The 22,114-nt window shown below is 42.0% G+C and overlaps 1 protein-coding gene across 1 annotated transcript; it reads right to left on the minus strand.

Annotated features, from left to right (window-relative positions):
- Window positions 1-130: 130 nt before the first annotated feature.
- On the minus strand, window positions 131-20,937 carry LOC115917070 (tonsoku-like protein). Its single transcript, XM_030970805.1, has 4 exons — window positions 20,647-20,937; window positions 7,618-7,753; window positions 1,563-1,758; window positions 131-210 (listed from the first exon to the last, which is right to left on the minus strand). Exons 1-3 carry the CDS (start codon window positions 20,779-20,781, stop codon window positions 1,688-1,690), a joined length of 342 nt encoding a protein of 113 aa, XP_030826665.1. The 5' UTR covers window positions 20,782-20,937; the 3' UTR covers window positions 131-210; window positions 1,563-1,687.
- Window positions 20,938-22,114: the final 1,177 nt, after the last annotated feature.

Genomic DNA, 22,114 nt, shown 5'->3' on the forward strand with positions numbered 1-22,114 from the left:
GTCCCCATGGAGTCCCCATGGTGTCCCCATGGAGTCCCCAGGGTGTCCCCGCTGTCCCCAGGGTGTCCCCATGGTGTCCCCATGGAGTCCCCAGGGTGTCCCCGCTGTCCCCAGGGTGTCCCCGCTGTCCCCTCACCGTGCCAGCTCGTCGATGTCCTTGTCCCTCAGGTGGTTCCCGGCCAGCGACAGGTGACAGAGGGCACAGTCGGCCTGGCAGGGACACGCGGTGACACCGGGGACGTCACCGAGGTCACCGAGGTCACCAACAACGCCCCACAATGTCCCACCGAGTCCCCAGTGTCACCAAGGTCCCAAATGTCCACAGTGTCACCAATATCAACAAGGTCCCAAATGTCCCCAAGGTCCCAAATGTCCCCAACGTCCCTAATGTCCCACCAAGTCCCCAGTGTCCCAAATGTCCCCAACGTTCCCAACGTCCCCAATGTCCCACAAAGTCCCCAAAGTCACTGATGTCACCAACATCTCACATGTCCCCAGCGTCCCCGATGTCCCACAAAGTCCCCAGTGTCCCCAATGTCCCACCAAGGTCCCCAATGTCCCCAGTGTCCCCAATGTCCCACCAATGTCCCCAGTGTCCCCAACATCACCAAGGTCCCTAATGGCCCACCAAGGTCCCCAAGGTCCCAAATGTCCCCAATGTCCCACAAAGTCCCCAATGTCCCCAATCCCTCCAATGTCCCGAGGGTCCCCCCAATGTCCCCAGCATCTCCCGAAGTCCCCAGTGTCCCCAAGGTCATCACGATCACCAATGCCACCAACAACCCCAATGTCCCACAATGTCCCCAATGTCCCCAACACCTCCAATGTCCCCCATCCCTCCAGTGTCCCCAGTGTCCCCTCTGCTGTCCCCAGACCTGCTGCAGGTACTCGGCCACGTCCCTGCCGATGTCCCCAATGTCCCCAAACCCCAACATCCCCCAATGTCCCTAAATGTTCCCAACAGCCCCAATCCCCCCAATGTCCCCAATGTCCTCAATTCCCCTGAGTGTCCCCAATGTCCCCAATGTCCCCAATCCCCCCAATGTCCCCGCTGTCCCCCCAATGTCCCCGAGTGTCCCCAGACCTGCTGCAGGTACTGGGCCACGTCCCTGCCGATGTCCCCAATGACCCCAACACCCCCAATCCCCCAATGTCCCCAATCCCCCCCAATGTCCCCAATCCCCCCAGTGTCCCCAATGTCCCAAATCCCCCCAAATGTTCCCAACACCCCCAATGTCCCCAATCCCCCATTGTCCCCAATGTCCCCAATCCCCCCAATGTCCCAAATGTTCCCCCAATGTCCCCAATCCCCCATCCCCCCCAATCCCCCCAATGTCCCCCCAATGTCCCCGAGTGTCCCCAGACCTGCTGCAGGTACTCAGCCACGTCCCTGCCGATGTCCCCAATGTCCCCAATCCCCCCAATCCCCCAATGTCCCCAACACCCCCAATGTCCCCAATCCCCCAATGTCCCCAACACCCCCAATGTCCCCAATGTCCCCAACACCCCCAATGTCCCCAATCCCCCCAATGTCCCCCCAATGTCCCCGAGTGTCCCCAGACCTGCTGCAGGTACTCAGCCACGTCCCTGCCGACGTCCCCGATGTCCCCGGCGCTGTCCCCGGCGCTGTGCCCGGTGACCGCGGCCAGCTCGAGGCTGCGCAGGCTCCGCAGGGCCGGGATCGTCCTCAGGAGGCGCCGCAGCCCCTCGCGGCCCAGGGGTTGTGGGACAGGGACAGCGACTGCAGGGGGGACGCCTCTGCCACCGGGACACCATTCCAGAGTTATTCCCAAATTTCCAACCAAAATTCCCAAAAATTTTCCACAAAATTTCCCCAAAATTCCCACAATTTCCCCCCAAAATTCCTTTTTTTTTTCCTCATAAAATTCCCACTTTCCACCCCAAAATTCCCACAGAGGGGACGCCTCTGTCACCGGGACACCATTCCAGAGTTATTCCCAAACATTTCCCCAAAATTCCCAAAAATTTCCACCCAAAATCCCCAATTTTCCACCCAAAATCCCCAATTTTCCACCCAAAATTCCCAATTTTTCCCCATATTCCCCACGGGGTTGTGGGACAGGGACAGCGACTGCAGGGGGGACGCCTCTGCCACCGGGACACCATTCCAGAATTATTCCCAAAGATTTCCCCAAAATTCCCAAATTTCCACCCAAGATTCCCAATTTTCTCCTCCCAAAATTCCCACAATTTCCCCCCAAAATTCCCATTTTTTCCTCATAAAATTCCCCACTTTCCCCCCAAAATTCCCACAGAGGGGACACCTCTGCCACCGGGACACCATTCCAGAATTATTCCCAAAGATTTCCCCAAAATTCCCAAAAATTTTCCATAAAATTTCCCCAAAATTCCCACAATTTTCCCCCAAAATTCCTTTTTTTCCCTCATAAAATTCCCATTTTCTGCCCCAAAATTCCCACAGAGGGGACGCCTCTGTCACCGGGACACCATTCCAGAATTATTCCCAAACATTTCCCCAAAATTCCCAAAAATTTCCACCCAAAATCCCCAATTTTCCACCCAAAATCCCCAATTTTCCACCCAAAATTCCCAATTTTTCCCCCATATTCCCCCCCAGGGGGTTGTGGGACAGGGACAGCGACTGCAGGGGGGGGCCTCTGCCACCGGGACACCATTCCAGAATTATTCCCAAAGATTTCCCCAAAATTCCCAAATTTCCACCCAAGATTCCCAATTTTCTCCTCCCAAAATTCCCACAATTTCCCCCCAAAATTCCCATTTTTTTCCTCATAAAATTCCCACTTTCCACCCCAAAATTCCCACAGAGGGGACGCCTCTGCCACCGGGACACCATTCCAGAATTATTCCCAAAGATTTCCCCAAAATTCCCAAAAATTTTCCATAAAATTTCCCCAAAATTCCCACAATTTTCCCCCCAAAATTCCTTTTTTTTCCCTCATAAAATTCCCATTTTCGCCCCACAAATTCCCACAGAGGGGCCCTTCCCTATTCCCAAACATTTCCCAAAAATTTAATTTCCACCCAAAATTCCCAAATTTCCACCCAAAATTCCCAATTTTCCACCCAAAATTCCCAATTTTTCCCCCATATTCCACCCCAGGGGGTTGTGGGACAGGGACAGCGACTGCAGGGGGGACGCCTCTGCCACCGGGACACCATTCCAGAGTTATTCCCAAATTTCCACCAAAATTCCCAAAAATTTCCCCCAAAATTCCCAAATTTACACCCAAAATTCCCAATTTTCCACCCAAAATTCCCATTTTTTTCCTCATAAAATTCCCATTTTCTGCCCCAAAATTCCCACAGAGGAGACGCCTCTGCCACCGGGACACCATTCCAGAATTATTCCCAAAGATTTCCCCAAAATTCCCAAAAATTTTCCATAAAATTTCCCCAAAATTCCCACAATTTTCCCCCCAAAATTCCTTTTTTTTTCCTCATAAAATTCCCACTTTCCACCCCAAAATTCCCACAGAGGGGACGCCTCTGCCACCGGGACACCATTCCAGAATTATTCCCAAATTTACAACCAAAATTCCCAAGAATTTCCCCAAAATCCCCAAAGATTTCCACCCAAAATCCCCAATTTTCCACCCAAAATTCCCAATTTTTCCCCCATATTATCCCCCAGGGGGTTGTGGGACAGGGACAGCGACTTCAGGGGGGACGCCTCTGCCACCGGGACACCATTCCAGAATTATTCCCAAAGATTTCCCCAAAATTCCCAAAAATTTTCCATAAAATTTCCCCAAAATTCCCACAATTTCCCCCCAAAATCCCTTTTTTTTTTCCTCATAAAATTCCCATTTTCTGCCCCAAAATTCCCACAGAGGGGACGCCTCTGTCACCGGGACACCATTCCAGAATTATTCCCAAAGTTTTCCCCAAATTCCCCAAAATTTCCCCAAACAATTTCCCCAACCCCAAAATTCCCAATTTTTCCAACCAAAATTCCCCAAAATTCCCAATTTTCCCCCAAAATTCCCAATTTTCCCCCAAAAATTCAAATTATTTTCCATAAAATGTTCCTTTTCCCTCCAAAATTTCCCAGGATTTTCCCCAAAATTATTGGAATTTTTCCCCCCAAAATTCCCAATTTTCCCCAAAATTCCCATTTTCACCCTAAAATCTCTTTTTTCCCCCAAATTCCCATTTTTGGTCACAGATCCCAATTTTATTCCCAAAAATTCCCAATTTTTCCCCAAAATTTCCCAGGATTTTCCCCCAAAAATTCCCACAATTTCCCCCAAAATTCCCATTTTTTCCTCATAAAATTCCCATTTTCTGCCCCAAAATTCCCACAGAGGGACGCCTCTGTCACCGGGACACCATTCCAGAATTATTCCCAAAGTTTTCCCCAAATTCCCCAAAATTTCCCCAAAATTCCCAATTTTCCAACCAAAATTCCCAATTTTCCAACCAAAATTCCCAATTTTCCCCCCAAAATTCCCAATTTTTCCCTAAAATTCCCAATTTTTCCCCCCAAAATTCCAAATTATTTTCCATAAAATGTTCCTTTTTCCCTCCAAAATTTCCCAGGATTTTTCCCCAAAATTATTGGAATTTTTCCCCCCAAAATTCCCAATTTTCCCCCAAAATTCCCATTTTCACCCTAAAATCTCTTTTTTCCCCCAAATTCCCATTTTTGGTCACAGATCCCAATTTTATTCCCAAAAATTCCCAATTTTTCCCCAAAATTTCCCAGGATTTTCCCCCAAAAATTCCCACAATTTCCCCCAAAATTCCCATTTTTTCCTCATAAAATTCCCATTTTCTGCCCCAAAATTCCCACAGAGGGGACGCCTCTGTCACCGGGACACCATTCCAGAATTATTCCCAAAGTTTTCCCCAAATTCCCCAAAATTTCCCCAAAATTCCCAATTTTCCAACCAAAATTCCCAATTTTCCAACCAAAATTCCCACTTTTCCCCCCAAAATCCCCAATTTTTCCCCCAAAATTCCCAATTTTTCCCTAAAATTCCAAATTTTCCCCCCAAAATTCCCAATTTTTCCCTAAAATTCCCAATTTTTCCCCCCAAAATTCCAAATTATTTTCCATAAAATTTTCCTTTTTCCCCCCAAAATTTCCCAGGATTTTTCCCCCAAATTATTGGAATTTTTCCCCCCAAAATTCCCAATTTTCCCCCAAAATTCCCATTTTCTAAAATCTCTTTTTTCCCCCCAATTCCCATTTTTGGTCACAGATCCCAATTTTATTCCCAAAAATTCCCAATTTTTCCCCAAAATTTCCCAGGATTTTCCCCCAAAAATTCCCACAATTTCCCCCAAAAATTCCCACAATTTCCCCCAAAATTCCCATTTTTTTCCTCATAAAATTCCCATTTTCTGCCCCAAAATTCCCACAGAGGCGACGCCTCTGTCACCGGGACACAATTCCAGAATTATTCCCAAAGATTTCCCCAAAATTCCCAAATTTCCACCCAAAATTCCCAATTTTCCACCCAAAATTCCCAATTTTTCCACCCAAAATTCCCAATTTTCCCCTCAAAATTCTCAATTTCCCCAAAATTCTCAATTTTCCACCCAAAATTCCCATTTTTTTCCCAAAAATTCCCAATTTTCCCCCCAAAATTCCAAATGGTTTTCCCTAAAATTTGCCTTTTTCCCCCCAAAATATCCAGGATTTTCTCGCCAAATTCCCAATTTTTTCCCCCAAAATTCCCATTTTTCACCCTAAAATTTCCTTTTTTCCCCCAAATTCCCATTTTTTGTCAAAGATCCCAATTTTAATCCCCAAAATTCCCCAATTTTTTCCCCAAAATTCCCAATTTTCCCCCAAAATTCCAAATTTTTCCCCCAAAATTCCAAATTTTTTTCCCAAAAACTTTAAAATTTTGTCCCTTAAAATTCCCATTTCCTCCTTGAAAAATCTCAATTTTTCCCAAAATCCCAGATATTTCCCCCAAAATTGCTATAAATTTTTCCCCAAAATTCCCTTTTTTCTCCCCAAAAATTTCCAGGATTTTTTTGCTCCCAAAATTCCCTTTTTTACCCCAAATTTCACCCCAAAATTATTGGGATTTCCCCCTAAAAATTCAATTTTTTACGCTAAAAATTCCCATTTTTTTCTCAAAATCCCCGTTTTTCACCCCAAAACTCACCTGGGATGGGCCGGGTCAGCTCTGGACATTGAGAGTGACCACTGAGTGACCACTGAGTGACCACTGAGTGACCAATCCCATTAAAATGCCCCCAAAAATTCGATTTTTTTCCCCAAAAATTTGAAATTTTTTCCCAATTTTTTCCCAAAATTCCCATTTTTCACCCCAAATTCCTCACCTGGGATGGGCCGGGTCAGCTCCGGACATTGAGAGTGACCACTGAGTGACCACTGAGTGACCACAGAGTGACCAATCCCAAGAAAATGCCCCCAAAAATTTGATTTTTTCCCAAAAATTCGATTTTTTCCCCAAATTTGATTTTTTTCCCCAATTTTTCCCCAAAATCCCCGTTTTTCACCCCAAAACTCACCTGGGATGGGCTGGGTCAGCCCTGGACATTCAAAGTGACCCCTGAGTGACCACTGAGTGACCACAGAGTGACCACTGAGTGACCAATCCCATTAAAATCCCAATAAAAATTCCATTTTTACGCAAAATTTTTATTTTTTTACCCAATTTTTTCCCAAAATTTCAAATTTTCACCCCAAAACTCACCTGGGATGGGCTGGGTCAGCTCTGGATATTCAGAGTGACCACTGAGTGACCACTGAGTGACCAATGAGTGACCAATCCCAAGAAAATGCCCCAAAAATTCGATTTTTTCCCCCCAAAATTTGATTTTTTTTACCAATTTTTTCCCAAAATTTCAATTTTTCACCCCAAAACTCACCTGGGATGGGGAAGGGCTGGGTGAGACCACAGCCCCAGCCATTCTGAGTGACCACAGAGTGACCACTGAGTGACCAATCCCAAGAAAATGCCCCCAAAAATTTGATTTTTTCCCAAAAATTTGATTTTTTTCCCCAAAAATTCGATTTGTTTCCCCCAAAATTTGATTTTTTTCCCCATTTTTTTCCCCAAATCCCCGTTTTTCACCCCAAAACTCACCTGGGATGGGCCAGGTCAGCTCTGGACATTGAGAGTGACCACAGAGTGACCACTGAGTGACCACTGAGTGACCAATCCCATTAAAATCCCAATAAAAATTCAAGTTTTTACCGCAAAATTTGATTTTTTTCCCAATTTTTGCCCAAAATCCCCGTTTTTCACCCCAAAACTCACCTGGGATGGGAAGGGCCGGCAGTGGCTGCAGCCCCAGCCATTTTGAGTGACCACTGAGTGACCACTGAGTGACCAATCCCAAGAAAATGCCCCCAAAAATTTGATTTTTTCCCAAAAATTCGATTTTTTTCCCCCAAAATTTTGATTTTTTTCCCCATTTTTTCCCAAAATCCCCGTTTTTCACCCCAAAACTCAACTGGGATGGGAAGGGCTGTGTGAGACCACAGCCCTGGACATTGAGTGACCACTGAGTGACCACTGAGTGACCAATCCCATTAAAATCCCAATAAAAATTCAATTTTTTCCCTCAAATTTTGATTTTTTCCCCCATTTTTCCCAAAATCCCCGTTTTTCACCCCAAACTCCTCACCGGGCACGGAGAAGGGCTCGGTGATGCCGCAGCCCTGCAGCCTCAGAGTGACCAGCGCCGGACACTGCGCCAGCAGCGCGGCCACAGCGCGGCCGCTGACCACGGGGTTCAGGCTGAGATCCAGCACCTGCAGGGACTGAGCAGAGTGACCACTGAGTGACCACTGAGTGACCACTGACCAGTGAGTGACCACTGAGTGACCACTGAGTGACCACTGAGTGACCAGTGACCAGTGAGTGACCACTGAGTGACCACTGAGTGACCACTGAGTGACCAGTGACCAGTGAGTGACCAGTGAGTGACCACGGGGTTCAGGCTGAGATCCAGCACCTGCAGGGACTGAGCAGAGTGACCACTGAGTGACCACTGAGTGACCAGTGAGTGACCACTGACCAGTGAGTGACCACTGACCAGTGAGTGACCACTGAGTGACCACTGAGTGACCAGTGACCAGTGAGTGACCACTGAGTGACCACTGAGTGACCACTGACCACTGACCAGTGAGTGACCATGAGTGACCAGTGAGTGACCAGTGACCAGTGAGTGACCAGTGAGTGACCACGGGGTTCAGGCTGAGATCCAGCACCTGCAGGGACTGACCAGAGTGACCACTGAGTGACCACTGAGTGACCACTGACCAGTGAGTGACCACTGAGTGACCACTGAGTGACCACGGGGTTCAGGCTGAGATCCAGCACCTGCAGGGACTGACCAGAGTGACCGTGACCACTGAGTGACCACTGACCACTGACCAGTGAGTGACCAGTGACCAGAGTGACCACTGAGTGACCACTGAGTGACCATTGAGTGACCAATGAGTGACCACTGAGTGACCACTGAGTGACCAGTGAGTGACCAATGAGTGACCATTGAGTGACCAATGAGTGACCACTGAGTGACCACTGAGTGACCATTGAGTGACCAATGAGTGACCACTGAGTGACCACTGAGTGACCACGAGTGACCACTGAGTGACCACTGGGTGACCAGTGACCATGAGTGACCACTGAGTGACCACTGAGTGACCACTGAGTGACCACTGGGTGACCACTGGGTGACCACTGGGTGACCAGTGACCATGAGTGACCACTGAGTGACCATTGAGTGACCACTGAGTGACCACTGAGTGACCACTGAGTGACCATTTTTAGAGGAATTTCCTGGGAACTTTTTTGAATTTTTCCCTTTTTCCCGGAGATTTTTGCCGTTTTGGGCATTTTTGGGGGCATTTTCTGGGGATTTCTTTCTCAATTTTTGGTGGAATTTTCTAGGAATTTTTTGGGATTTTTTTCTCAATTTTGGGTGGGATTTTTACCATTTCTTGGGCATTTTTGGTGGGATTATCTATGAATTTTTTGGGGTTTTTTTCCCAATTTTTCGTTGGATTTTTTGCTGTTTCTTGGGCATTTTCTATGGGGTTTTCTATGAAATTTTTTGGATTTTTTTCTCAATTTTGGGTGGAATTTTTGCCGTTTCTTGGGCATTTTTGGTGGGATTTTCTATGAATTTTTTTCTCGATTTTTGGTGGAATTTTTGCCATTTCTTGGGCATTTTTGGTGGGATTTTCTATGAATTTTTTTCTCGATTTTTAGTGGAATTTTTGCCATTTTTGGGGCATTTTTTGTGGGATTTTATATGAATTTTTGGGAATTTTTTCTCAATTTTCCGGTGGAATTTTTGCTGTTTCTTGGGCATTTTTGGTGGGATTTTCTGGGGATTTTTTGGGGTTTTTTTCTCAATTTTTGGTGTGATTTTTGCCATTTCTTGGGCATTTTTAGTGGGATTTCCTGGGGATTTTTTTCTCAATTTTTAGTGGGATTTTCTAGCAATTTTTTGGCATTTTTTGGTGGAATTTTTGCCGTTTCTTGGGCATTTTTGGTGGCATTTTCCAGGAATTTTCTATGGATTTTTTTCTCAATTTTTCGTGGGATTTTCTATGGATTTTTTGGGATTTTTTTCTTAAGTTTTGGTGGGATTTTCTATTAATATTTAGGATTTTTTTCTCAATTTTTAGGTGGAATTTTTGGCGTTTCTTGGGCATTTTTAGTGGGATTTTCTCCAGATTTTTTTCTTAATTTTATGTGGGATTTTTGCCGTTTCTTGGGTATTTTTGTTGGGATTTTCTATGGATTTTTTTCTCGTTTCTGGGTGGAATTTTTGCCGTTCCTTGGGCATTTTTAGTGGGATTTTCTGGGGATTTTTTTCTCAATTTTGGGTGGGATTTTTGCCATTTCTTGGGCATTTTTAGTGGGATTTTCTATGGATTTTTTCTCAATTTGTGGTGGATTTTCTATGAATTTTTGGGATTTTTTTCTTAATTTTATGTGGGATTTTTGCCGTTTCTTGGGCATTTTTTCTCAATTTCTCGGTGGAATTTTGCCGTTTCTGGGGCATTTTTGGTGGCATTCTCTATGGATTTTTTTCTCGATTTTTGGTGGCATTTTTGCCGTTCCTTGGGCATTTTGGTGAGATTTTCTGGGGATTTTTTTCTCAATTTCGGTGGAATTTTTTCCGTTTCTTGGGCATTTTTGGTGGGATTTTTTGGGGATATTTTTCTCGATTTTTGGTGGGGTTTTCTATGAAGTTTTTGGGATTTTTTTCTCGATTTTTGGTGGCATTTTTGCCGTTTCTTGGGCATTTTCAGTGAGATTTTCTATGCATTTTTTCTCAAGTTTGGGGCTATTTTTGTGGTTTTTTGGGGGATTTCTGTGGCATGTGCAGCCGCTCCCGTGCAGAGCCGCTCCAGCCTGGCAGAGGCTGCTGATTCCCTGCGCTCCGATGCCGCTGCGGGCAGTGCCAGCCGTGCCAGGCGGGGCACGGTGCCCAGGGGGAGCCCCAGCTCTGCCTCTGCTTTGGCCCCGCTGGGGCACTTGGGGCACTTTGCGCCCAATTTCTGGGGGGATTTTCTGTGGATTTTTTGGATTTTCTTCTCAATTTTTGGTGGAATTTTTGTGGTTTCTTGGGCATTTTTTGGGGGATTTTCTATGAAATTTTTGGGGATTTTTTTCCCAATTTTTGGTGGGATTTTCTATGGATTTTTGGAATTTTTTCTCAATTTTTAGGTGGAATTTTTGCTGTTTCTTGGGCATTTGTGGTGGGAATTTCTATGAATTTTTTGGGATTTTTTTCTCAATTTTCAGGTGGGATTTTTACCGTTTCTTGGGCATTTTTAGTGGGATTTTCTGGGGAGTTTTTTCTCAATTTTTGGTGGAATTTTTGCCAGTTCTTGGGCATTTTTGGTGGGATTTTGTATGGATTTTCTATGGATTTTTTTCTCAATTTTCAGTTGGAATTTTTGCCGTTTCTTGGGCATTTTTAGTGGGATTTTCTATGAATTTTTTGGGATTTTTTTCTCAATTTTTGGTGAAATTTTCTATGGATTTTTTGGGGATTTTTTTCTCGATTTTTAGGCGCAATTTTTGCCGTTTCTTCAGCATTCTGGGTGGGATTTTCTGGGGATTTTTTTCTCAATTTTTAGGTGGAATTTTTGCCATTTCTTGGGCATTTTTGTGGGATTTTCTCCAGATTTTTATCTTAATTTTATGTGGGATTTTTGCCGTTTCTTGGGTATTTTTGTTGGGATTTTCTATGGATTTTTTTTCTCGTTTCTGGGTGGAATTTTTGCCGTTTCTTGGGCATTTTTAGTGGGATTTTCTGGGGATTTTTTTCTCAATTTTGGGTGGAATCTTTGCCATTTCTTGGGGCATTTTAGGTGGGATTTTCTATGGATTTTTTCTCGATTTTGGGTGGAATTTTTGCCATTTCTTGGGCAATTTTACTGGGATTTTCTGGGGATTTTTTCCTCGATTTTGGGTGGGATTTTTGCCGTTTCTTGGGGCATTTTGGGGGGGATTTTCTATGGATTTTTTGGGATTCTTTTCCCAATTTTTAGGTGTAATTTTGGCCGTTTCTTGGGGCATTTTTGGTTGGATTTTTTATGAATGTTTTGGGATTTTTTTCTCAATTTTCAGATAGAATTTTTGCCATCTCTTGGGCATTTGTAGTGGGATTCCCTGGGGATTTTTTTCTCAATTTTTAGTGGGATTTTCTAGGAATTTTTTGGGATTTTTTTCTCAATTTTGGGTGGGATTTTTGCCATTTCTTGGGCATTTTTAGTGGGATTTTCTATGGATTTTTTCTCAATTTGTGGTGGATTTTCTATGAATTTTTGGGATTTTTTTCTTAATTTTATGTGGGATTTTTGCCGTTTCTTGGGCATTTTTGGTGGGAATTTCTATGAATTTTTTGGCATTTTTTCTCAATTTCTCGGTGGAATTTGGCCGTTTCTGGGGCATTTTTGGTGGCATTCTCTATGGATTTTTTTCTCGATTTTTGGTGGCATTTTTGCCGTTCCTTGGGCATTTTTGGTGAGATTTTCTGGGGATTTTTTTCTCAATTTTGGTGGAATTTTTTCCGTTTCTTGGGCATTTTTGGTGGGATTTTTTTGGGATTTTTTTCTCGATTTTTGGGTGGGATTTTCTATGAATTTTTTGGGATTTTTTTCTCAATTTTTGGTGGCATTTTTGCCGTTTCTTGGGCATTTTCAGTGAGATTTTCTATGCATTTTTTCTCAATTTTGGTGCTATTTTTCCCATTTTTTGGGGGATTTCTGTGGCATGTGCAGCCGCTCCCGTGCAGAGCCGCTCCAGCCTGGCAGAGGCTGCTGATTCCCTGCGCTCCGATGCTGCTGCGGGCAGTGCCAGCCGTGCCAGGCGGGGACGGTGCCCAGGGGGAGCCGCAGCTCTGCCTCTGCTTTGCCCGCTTGTCACTTTGGGGCAGTTTGTCAATTTCTGGGGGGATTTTCTGTGGATTTTTTTGGATTTTCTTCTCAATTTTTGGTGGAATTTTTGTGGTTTCTTGGGCATTTTTTGGGGGATTTTCTATGAAATTTTTGGGGATTTTTTTCCCAATTTTTGGTGGGATTTTCTATGGATTTTTTGGAATTTTTTTCTCAATTTTTAGGTGGAATTTTTGCTGTTTCTTGGGCATTTGTGGTGGGAATTTCTATGAATTTTTTGGGATTTTTTTCTCAATTTTCAGGTGGGATTTTTACCGTTTCTTGGGCATTTTTAGTGGGATTTTCTGGGGAGTTTTTTCTCAATTTTTGGTGGAATTTTTGCCAGTTCTTGGGCATTTTTGGTGGGATTTTGTATGGATTTTCTGTGGATTTTTTCTCAATTTTCAGTTGGAATTTTTGCCGTTTCTTGGGCATTTTTAGTGGGATTTTCTATGAATTTTTTGGGATTTTTTTCTCAATTTTTGGTGAAATTTTCTATGGATTTTTGGGGATTTTTTTCTCGATTTTTAGGCGCAATTTTTGCCGTTTCTTCGGCATTCTGGGTGGGATTTTCTGGGGATTTTTTTCTCAATTTTTAGGTGGAATTTTTGCCATTTCTTGGGCATTTTTGGTGGGATTTTCTATGAATTTTTGGGATTTTTTTCTGATATTTTGGTAGAATTTTCTACGAATTTTGGGGATTTTTTTCTCAATTTTTAGGTGGAATTTTTGGCGTTTCTTGGGCATTTTCAGTGGGATTTTCTGTGCATTTTTTCTCAATTTTGGTGCTATTTTTCCCATTTTTTGGGGGATTTCTGTGGCATTTCCAGCCCCTCACCTGCAGAGCCGCTCCAGCCTGGCAGAGGCTGCTGATTCCCGCCCCGCTCGGGCCCGCTGCAGGCAGTGCCAGCCGTGCCAGGCGGGGCACGGTGCCCAGGGGGAGCCCCAGCTCTGCCTCTGCTTTGGCCCCGCTGGGGCACTTGGGGCAGTTTGCGCCCAATTTCTGGGGGGATTTTCTGTGGATTTTTTGGGATTTTTTCTCAATTTTTAGGTGGGATTTTTGCCATTTCTTGGGGCATTTTTGGTGGGATTTTCTATGATTTTTTTGGCATTTTTTCCCAATTTTCAGGTGGAATTTTTGCTGTTTCTTGGGCATTTTTGGTGGGATTTTCTCCAGATTTTTTTCTTAATTTTATGTGGGATTTTTGCCGTTTCTTGGGTATTTCTGTTGGGATTTTCTATGGATTTTTTTCTCGTTTCTGGGTGGAATTTTTGCCGTTCCTTGGGCATTTTTAGTGGGATTTTCTATGGATTTTTTTCTCGATTTTGGGTGGCATTTTTGCCGTTTCTGGGGCATTTTCAGTGAGATTTTCTATGCATTTTTTCTCAATTTTGGGGCTATTTTTCCCATTTTTTGGGGGATTTCTGTGGCATGTGCGGGCTCCGTGCAGAGCCGCTTCCAGCCTGGCAGAGCTGCTGATTCCCTCGCTCGATGCCGCTGCGGGCAGTGCCAGCCGTGCCAAGCTTGGCGTGAGCCGCAGCTCTGCCTCTCTTTAACCCCGCTAGACTTGGGGCTCTTGCCCAATTTCTGGGGGGATTTTCTGTGGATTTTTTGGATTTTCTTCTCAATTTTTGGTGGAATTTTTGTGGTTTCTTGGGCATTTTTTGGGGGATTTTCTATGAAATTTTTGGGGATTTTTTCCCAATTTTTGGTGGGATTTTCTATGGATTTTTGGGATTTTTTTCTCAATTTTTAGGTGGAATTTTTGCTGTTTCTTGGGCATTTGTGGTGGGAATTTCTAGGAATTTTTTGGGATTTTTTTCTCAATTTTCAGGTGGGATTTTTACCGTTTCTTGGGCATTTTTAGTGGGATTTTCTGGGGAGTTTTTTCTCAATTTTTGGTGGAATTTTTGCCATTTCTTGGGCATTTTTGGTGGGATTTTGTATGGATTTTCTGTGGATTTTTTCTCAATTTTCAGTTGGAATTTTTGCCGTTTCTTGGGCATTTTTAGTGGGATTTTCTATGAATTTTTTGGGATTTTTTTCTCAATTTTTGGTGAAATTTTCTATGGATTTTTTGGGGATTTTTTTCTCGATTTTTAGGCGCAATTTTTGCCGTTTCTTCGGCATTCTGGGTGGGATTTTCTGGGGATTTTTTTCTCAATTTTTAGGTGGAATTTTTGCCATTTCTTGGGCATATTTGGTGGGATTTTCTATGAATTTTTGGGATTTTTTTCTGATATTTTGGTAGAATTTTCTACGAATTTTGGGGATTTTTTTCTCAATTTTTAGGTGGAATTTTTGGCGTTTCTTGGGCATTTTGGTGGGATTTTCTGGGGATTTTTTCTCAATTTTTGATGGGATTTTGTGGGGATTTTTTGGAATTTTTTTCTCAATTTTGGTAGGATTTTTGCCATTTTTGGGGCTATTTTTCCCATTTTTGGGGATTTCTGTGGCATTTGCAGCCCCTCACCTGCAGAGCCGCTCCAGCCTGGCAGAGGCTGCTGATTCCTGCGCGCTCCGATGCCGCGTGCGGGCAGTGCCAGCCGTGCGCAGGTGGGCGGACGGGGGTGCCCAGGGGGAGGCTCTGCCTCTGCTTTGGCCCCGCTATTACTTGGGGGCACTTTTGCCCAATTTCTGGGGGATTTTCTATGGATTTTTTGGATTTTTCTCAATTTTTGGTGGAATTTTTGCGGTTTCTTGGGCATTTTTGGTGGGATTTTCTATGAAATTTTTGGGGGATTTTTTCCCAATTTTTGGTGGGATTTTTGTGGTTTCTTGGGCATTTTTTGGGGGATTTTCTATGAAATTTTTGGGGATTTTTTTCCCAATTTTTGGTGGGATTTTCTATGGATTTTTTGGGATTTTTTTCTCAATTTTCAGGTGGAATTTTTGCTGTTTCTTGGGCATTTTTGGTGGGAATTTCTATGAATTTTTGGGATTTTTTTCTCAATTTTCAGGTGGGATTTTTGCCGTTTCTTAGGCATTTTTAGTGGGATTTTCTGGGGAGTTTTTTCTCAATTTTTGGTGGAATTTTTGCCATTTCTTGGGCATTTTTGGTGGGATTTTGTATGGATTTTTTGTGGATTTTTTTCTCAATTTTCAGGTGGAATTTTTGCCGTTTCTTGGGCATTTTTAGTGGGATTTTCTATGAATTTTTTGGGATCTTTTTCTCATTTTTGGTGGAATTTTCTACGAATTTTTGGGATTTTTTTCTCAATTTTTAAGTGGAATTTTTGCCGTTTCTTGGACATTTTTGGTGGCATTTTCTATGGATTTTTGGGATTTTTTACTCAATTTTTGGTGGGATTTGCTGGGGATTTTTGGGATTTTTTCCTCAATTTTTGGTGGGATTTTTTTCTCCATTTTTGGTGGAATTTTTGCTGTTTCTTGGGCATTTTGAGTGGGATTTTCTATGGATTTTTTGGGATCTTTTTCTCAATTTGTAGGTGGAATTTTTGCCATTTTTGGGGCATTTTTGGTGGGATTTTCTATGGGTTTTTTTGGGATTTTTTTCTCAATTTTTAGATGGAATTTTTGCGCATTTCTTGGGCATTTTTAGTGGGATTTCTGGGATTTTTTCTCAATTTGTGGTGGGATTTTCTATGAATTTTTTGGAATTTTTTTCTCAATTTTCAGGTGGAATTTTTGCCGTTTCTTGGGCATTTTTGGTGGGATTTTCTGGGGATTTTTGGGATTTTTTCTCAATTTTTGGTGGGATTTTCTGGGGATTTTTTGGGACTTTTTTCTCAATTTTAGGTGGAATTTTCTATGAATTTTTGGTGGAATTTTTCCCAATTTTTAGGTAAAATTTTTGCCATTTCTTGGGCATTTTTGGTGGGATTTTCTATTAATTTTTTGGTATTTTCTTGTCAATTTTCAGGTGAAATTTTTGCCGTTTCTTGGGCATTTGTGGTGGGATTTTCTGGGGATTTTTTTCTCAATTTTTGGTGGATTTTCTATGAATTTTTGGAATTTTTTTGTCAATTTTATGTGAGATTTCCTATGAAGTTTGGGGGATTTTTTTCTCAATTTTCAGGAGGAATTTTTGCCGTTTCTTGGGCATTTGTGGTGGGATTTTCTGTGGATTTTTTTCTCAATTTCGGTGGAATTTTTTCCGTTTCTTGGGCATTTTTGGTGGGATTTTTTGGGGATTTTTTTCTCGATTTTTGGTGGGATTTTCTATGAATTTTTTGGGATTTTTTTCTCAATTTTTGGTGGAATTTTTGCCGTTTCTTGGGCATTTTTAGTGGGATTTTCTGGGGATTTTTTTCTCAATTTTTGGTGTGATTTTCTGGGGATTTTTGGGGATTTTTTCTCAATTTTTGGTGGGATTTTCTATTAATATTTAGGATTTTTTTCCCAATTTTTCAGTTGGAATTTTTGCCGTTTCTTGGGCATTTTTAGTGGGATTTTCTATGAATTTTTTGGGATTTTTTTCTCAATTTTTGGTGAAATTTTCTATGGATTTTTTGGGGATTTTTTTCTCAATTTTTGGTGGAATTTTTGCCGTTTCTTGGGCATTTTGGTGGGATTTTCTATGAATTTTTTTTTCGATTTTTGGGTGGGATTTTTGCCATTTCTTGGGTGTTTTCAGTGGGATTCTCTGGGGATTTTTTTCCCAATTTTTAGGTGGAATTTTCTATGAATTTTTGGTGAAATTTTTCCCAATTTTTAGGTGGAATTTTTGCCGTTTCTTGGGCATTTTGAGTGGGATTTTCTATGGATTTTTTCTCGAATTTGGGTGGGATTTTTGCCATTTCTTGGGGCATTGTTGGTGGGATTTTCTAGTGATTTTTGGGGATTTTTTTCTGAAATTTCAGGTGGAATTTTTGCCGTTTCTTGGGCATTTTTGGTGGGATTTTTTATGGATTTTTTGGGATTTTTTCTCAATTTTTGGTGGCATTTTTGCCATTTCTTGGCTTTTTGTGGGATTTTTATGATTTTGGGATTTTTTCTCAATTTTGGGTGGGTTTTTCTATGAATGTTTTGGATTTTTTCTCAATTTTGAGGTGGAATTTTTGCCGTTTCTTGGGCATTTTTGGTGGGATTTTCTGGGGATTTTTGGGATTTTTTCTCAATTTTTGGTGGAATTTTCTATGAATTTTTGGTGGAATTTTTTCCCAATTTTCAGGTGGAATTTTTGCCATTTCTTGGGCATTTTTGGTGGGATTTTCTATGGATTTTTGGGGTTTTTTTCTCAATTTTTAGGTGGAATTTTTGCCGTTTCTTGGGCATTTTTGTGGGATTTTCTGGGAATTTTTTTCTCAATTTTGAGTGGGATTTTTGCCATTTCTTGGGGCATTTTTAGTGGGATTTTCTATGGATTTTTTTTTCAATTTTGGGTGGGATTTTTGCCATTTCTTGGGGCATTTTTAGTGGGATTTTCTATGGATTTTTTCTCAATTTGTGGTGGATTTTCTATGAATTTTTGGGATTTTTTTCTTAATTTTATGGGGGATTTTTGCCGTTTCTTGGGCATTTTTGGTGGAAATTTTTATGAATTTTTTGGCATTTTTTCTCAATTTCTCGGTGGAATTTTGTCGTTTCTGGGGCATTTTTGGTGGCATTCTCTATGGATTTTTTTCTCGATTTTGGGTGGAATTTTTGCCGTTCCTTGGCCATTTTTAGTGGGATTTTCTCCAGATTTTTTTCTTAATTTTATGTGGGATTTTTGCCATTTTTTGGGCATTTTTGGTGGGATTTTCTATGAATTTTTTTCTCGATTTTTAGTGGAATTTTTGCCGTATTTTGGGCATGTTTGGTGGGATTTTCTATGGGTTTTTTGGGATTTTTTTCTCAATTTTGGGTGGGTTTTTCTATGAATGTTTTGGGTTTTTTCCCAATTTTGAGGTGGAATTTTTGCCGTTTCTTGGGCATTTTTAGTGGGATTTTCTATGCATTTTTTGGGATTTTTTTCTCAATTTTTAGGTGGAATTTTTGCCGTTTCTTGGGTATTTTATGTGGGATTTTCTATGAATTTTTTTCTCGATTTTGGGTGGGATTTTCTATGAATTTTTTGGGATTTTTTCTCAATTTTTGGTGAAATTTTCTATGGATTTTTTTGGATTTTCTTCTCAATTTTTGGTGGAATTTTTGCCATTTTTGGGGCATTTTTGGTGGGATTTTTTATGGATTTTTTGGGATTTTTTCTCAATTTTGAGGTGGAATTTTTGCCGTTTCTTGGCCATTTTTAGTGGGATTTTCTCCAGATTTTTTTCTTAATTTTATGTGGGATTTTTGCCGTTTCTTGGGTATTTTTGTTGGGATTTTCTATGGATTTTTTTCTCAATTTTTTGGTGGAATTTTTGCCGTTTCTTGGGCATTTTTGGTGGGATTTTCTGGGGATTTTTTCTCAATTTTTGGGTGGAATCTTTGCCATTTCTTGGGGCATTTTAGGTGGGATTTTCTGTGGATTTTTCTCGATTTTGGGTGGAATTTTTGCCATTTCTTGGGCAATTTTACTGGGATTTTCTGGGGATTTTTTCCTCGATTTTGGGTGGGATTTTTGCCGTTTCTTGGGGCATTTTGGGGGGGATTTTCTATGGATTTTTTGGGATTCTTTTCCCAATTTTTAGGTGTAATTTTTGCCGTTTCTTGGGGCATTTTTGGTTGGATTTTTTATGAATGTTTTGGGATTTTTTTCTCAATTTTCAGATAGAATTTTTGCCATCTCTTGGGCATTTGTAGTGGGATTCCCTGGGGATTTTTTTCTCAATTTTTAGTGGGATTTTCTCGGAATTTTTGGGATTTTTTTCTCAATTTTTGGGTGGGATTTTTGCCATTTCTTGGGCATTTTTAGTGGGATTTTCTATGGATTTTTTCTCAATTTGTGGTGGATTTTCTATGAATTTTTGGGATTTTTTTCTTAATTTTATGTGGGATTTTTGCCGTTTCTTGGGCATTTTTGGTGGCATTCTCTATGAATTTTTTTCTCGATTTTTGGTGGAATTTTTGCCGTTTCTTGGCCATTTTTAGTGGGATTTTCTCCAGATTTTTTTCTTAATTTTATGTGGGATTTTTGCCATTTTTTGGGCATTTTTGGTGGGATTTTATATGAATTTTTTTCTCGATTTTTAGTGGAATTTTTGCCGTATTTTGGGCATGTTTGGTGGGATTTTCTATGGGTTTTTTGGGATTTTTTTCTCAATTTTGGGTGGGTTTTTCTATGAATGTTTTGGGTTTTTTCCCAGTTTTGAGGTGGAATTTTTGCCGTTTCTTGGGCATTTTTGGTGGGATTTTCTATGGATTTTTTGGGATTTTTTTCTCAATTTGTAGGTGGAATTTTTGCCATTTTTGGGGCATTTTTGGTGGGAATTTCTATGGGTTTTTTGGGATTTTTTTCTCAATTTTCAGATGGAATTTTTGCCATCTCTTGGGCATTTGTAGTGGGATTCCCTGGGGATTTTTTCTCAATTTTTGGTGGGATTTTCTAGGAATTTTTGGAATTTTTTCTCAATTTTCAGGTGGAATTTTTGCTGTTTCTTGGGCATTTTTGGTGGGATTTTCCAGGAATTTTCTATGGATTTTTTTCTCAATTTTTCGTGGGATTTTCTATGGATTTTTTGGGATTTTTTTCTTAAGTTTTGGTGGGATTTTCTATTAATATTCAGGATTTTTTTCTCAATTTTTAGGTGGAATTTTTGCCATTTCTTGGCCATTTTTAGTGGGATTTTCTATGGATTTTTTTCTCAATTTTTGGTGGGATTTTCTATGGATTTTTTGGCATTTTTTTCTCAATTTTTAGGTCGAATTTTTGCCGTTTCTTGGGCATTTTTAGTGGGATTTTCTCCAGATTTTTTTCTTCATTTTATGTGGGATTTTTGCCGTTTGTTGGGTATTTTTGTTGGGATTTTCTATGGATTTTTTTCTCGTTTCTGGGTGGAATTTTTGCCGTTTCTTGGGCATTTTTAGTGGGATTTTCTATGGATTTTTTCTCAATTTGTGGTGGATTTTCTATGAATTTTTGGGATTTTTTTCTTAATTTTATGTGGGATTTTTGCCGTTTCTTGGGCATTTTTGGTGGGAATTTCTATGAATTTTTTGGCATTTTTTCTCAATTTCTCGGTGGAATTTGGCCGTTTCTGGGGCATTTTTGGTGGCATTCTCTATGGATTTTTTTCTCGATTTTTGGTGGCATTTTTGCCGTTTCTTGGGCATTTTCAGTGAGATTTTCTATGCATTTTTTCTCAATTTTGGTGCTATTTTTGTGGTTTTTTGGGGGATTTCTGTGGCATTTGCAGCCCCTCACCTGCAGAGCCGCTCCAGCCTGGCAGAGGCTGCTGATTCCCTGCGCTCCGATGCCCGCTGCGGGCAGTGCCAGCCGTGCCAGGCGGGGCACGGTGCCCAGCGTGAGCCGCAGCTCCGCCAGCGCCGCCTCCGCCATGGGGCAATTGCGCAGCCGCAGCTCCCGCAGCGCCTCCTGCAGCCGCAGCGAGCGCAGCAGCGCCACCAAGTGGCCGGGGGGGAGAACGACACCGTCGGGCACCTCCAGCGCCGAGCTCTGCGCCTGCAGCGCCAGCAGCTGCTGCAGAGGGGGGAACGGGGCTGGGAACGGGGAAAATGGGGAGATTTTGGATTGGTTTAGGGGAAATTTGGGATTTTTGGGGAAAAACGGGTTTTTGGGGGGAATTTTGGGTGACAAATTTGGGGTTTTAGGGGGCAGTTTTGGGGGAAATGTGGGGATTGTGCTCAGCAGCGCCACCACGTGGCCGGGCAGGAGAACGACACCATCGGGCGCCTCCAGCAGCTGCTGCAGAGGGGGAACGGGGCTGGGAACGGGGAAAATGGGGAAAATGGGGCGATTTTGGGCATTTGGGATTGTTTTGGGGGAAATTTGGGATTTTTGGGGAAAAATGGGATTTTTGGGGAATTTTGGGTGACAAATGTGGGGACATTGGGGGAGATTTGGGGGATTTTTTTCTTAATTTTTGGGGCTTACAATGGGATTTTTAAGGTCAACTTTTGGGGCTTTTTCTGGGATTTTTTTCTCAATTTTTAGGTGGGATTTTTGCCGTTTTTGGGGCATTCTTGGTGGGATTTTCTGGGGAGTTTTTTCTCAATTTTTGGTGGAATTTTTGCCGTTTTTTGGGCAGTCTTGGTTGGATTTTCTATGAATTTTTCAGGATTTTTTTTCTCAATTTTTATGTGGGATTTTTGCCGTTTTTGGGGCATTCTTGGTGGGATTTTCTGGGGAGTTTTTTCTCAATTTTTAGGTGGGATTTTTGCCGTTTTTGGGGCATTCTTGGTGGGATTTTCTGGGGAGTTTTTTCTCAATTTTTAGGTGGGATTTTTGCCGTTTTTTGGGCATTCTTGGTGGGATTTTTTGCCATTTCTTTGCTGTTTTTGATGACATTTTGGGGTTTTTCTGGGGGGATTTTGGGGGAAATGTGGGGATTGTGCTCAGCAGCGCCACCACGTGGCCGGGCAGGAGAACGACACCATCGGGCGCCTCCAGCAGCTGCTGCAGAGGGGGAACGGGGAAAATGGGGCGATTTCGGGGATTTGGGATTGTTTGGGGGAAATTTGGGATTTTTGGGGAAAAATGGGATTTTTGGGGAATTTTGGGTGACAAATGTGGGGATATTGGGGGAGATTTGGGGGATTTTTTTCTTAATTTTTGGGGCTTACAATGGGATTTTTAAGGTCAACTTTTGGCGCTTTTTCTGGGATTTTTTTCTCAATTTTTAGGTGGGATTTTTGCCGTTTTTGGGGCATTC

The sequence above is a fragment of the Camarhynchus parvulus genome, unplaced genomic scaffold (genome assembly GCF_901933205.1).
Source record: "Camarhynchus parvulus unplaced genomic scaffold, STF_HiC, whole genome shotgun sequence".
NCBI classification, from domain to species: domain Eukaryota; kingdom Metazoa; phylum Chordata; class Aves; order Passeriformes; family Thraupidae; genus Camarhynchus; species Camarhynchus parvulus.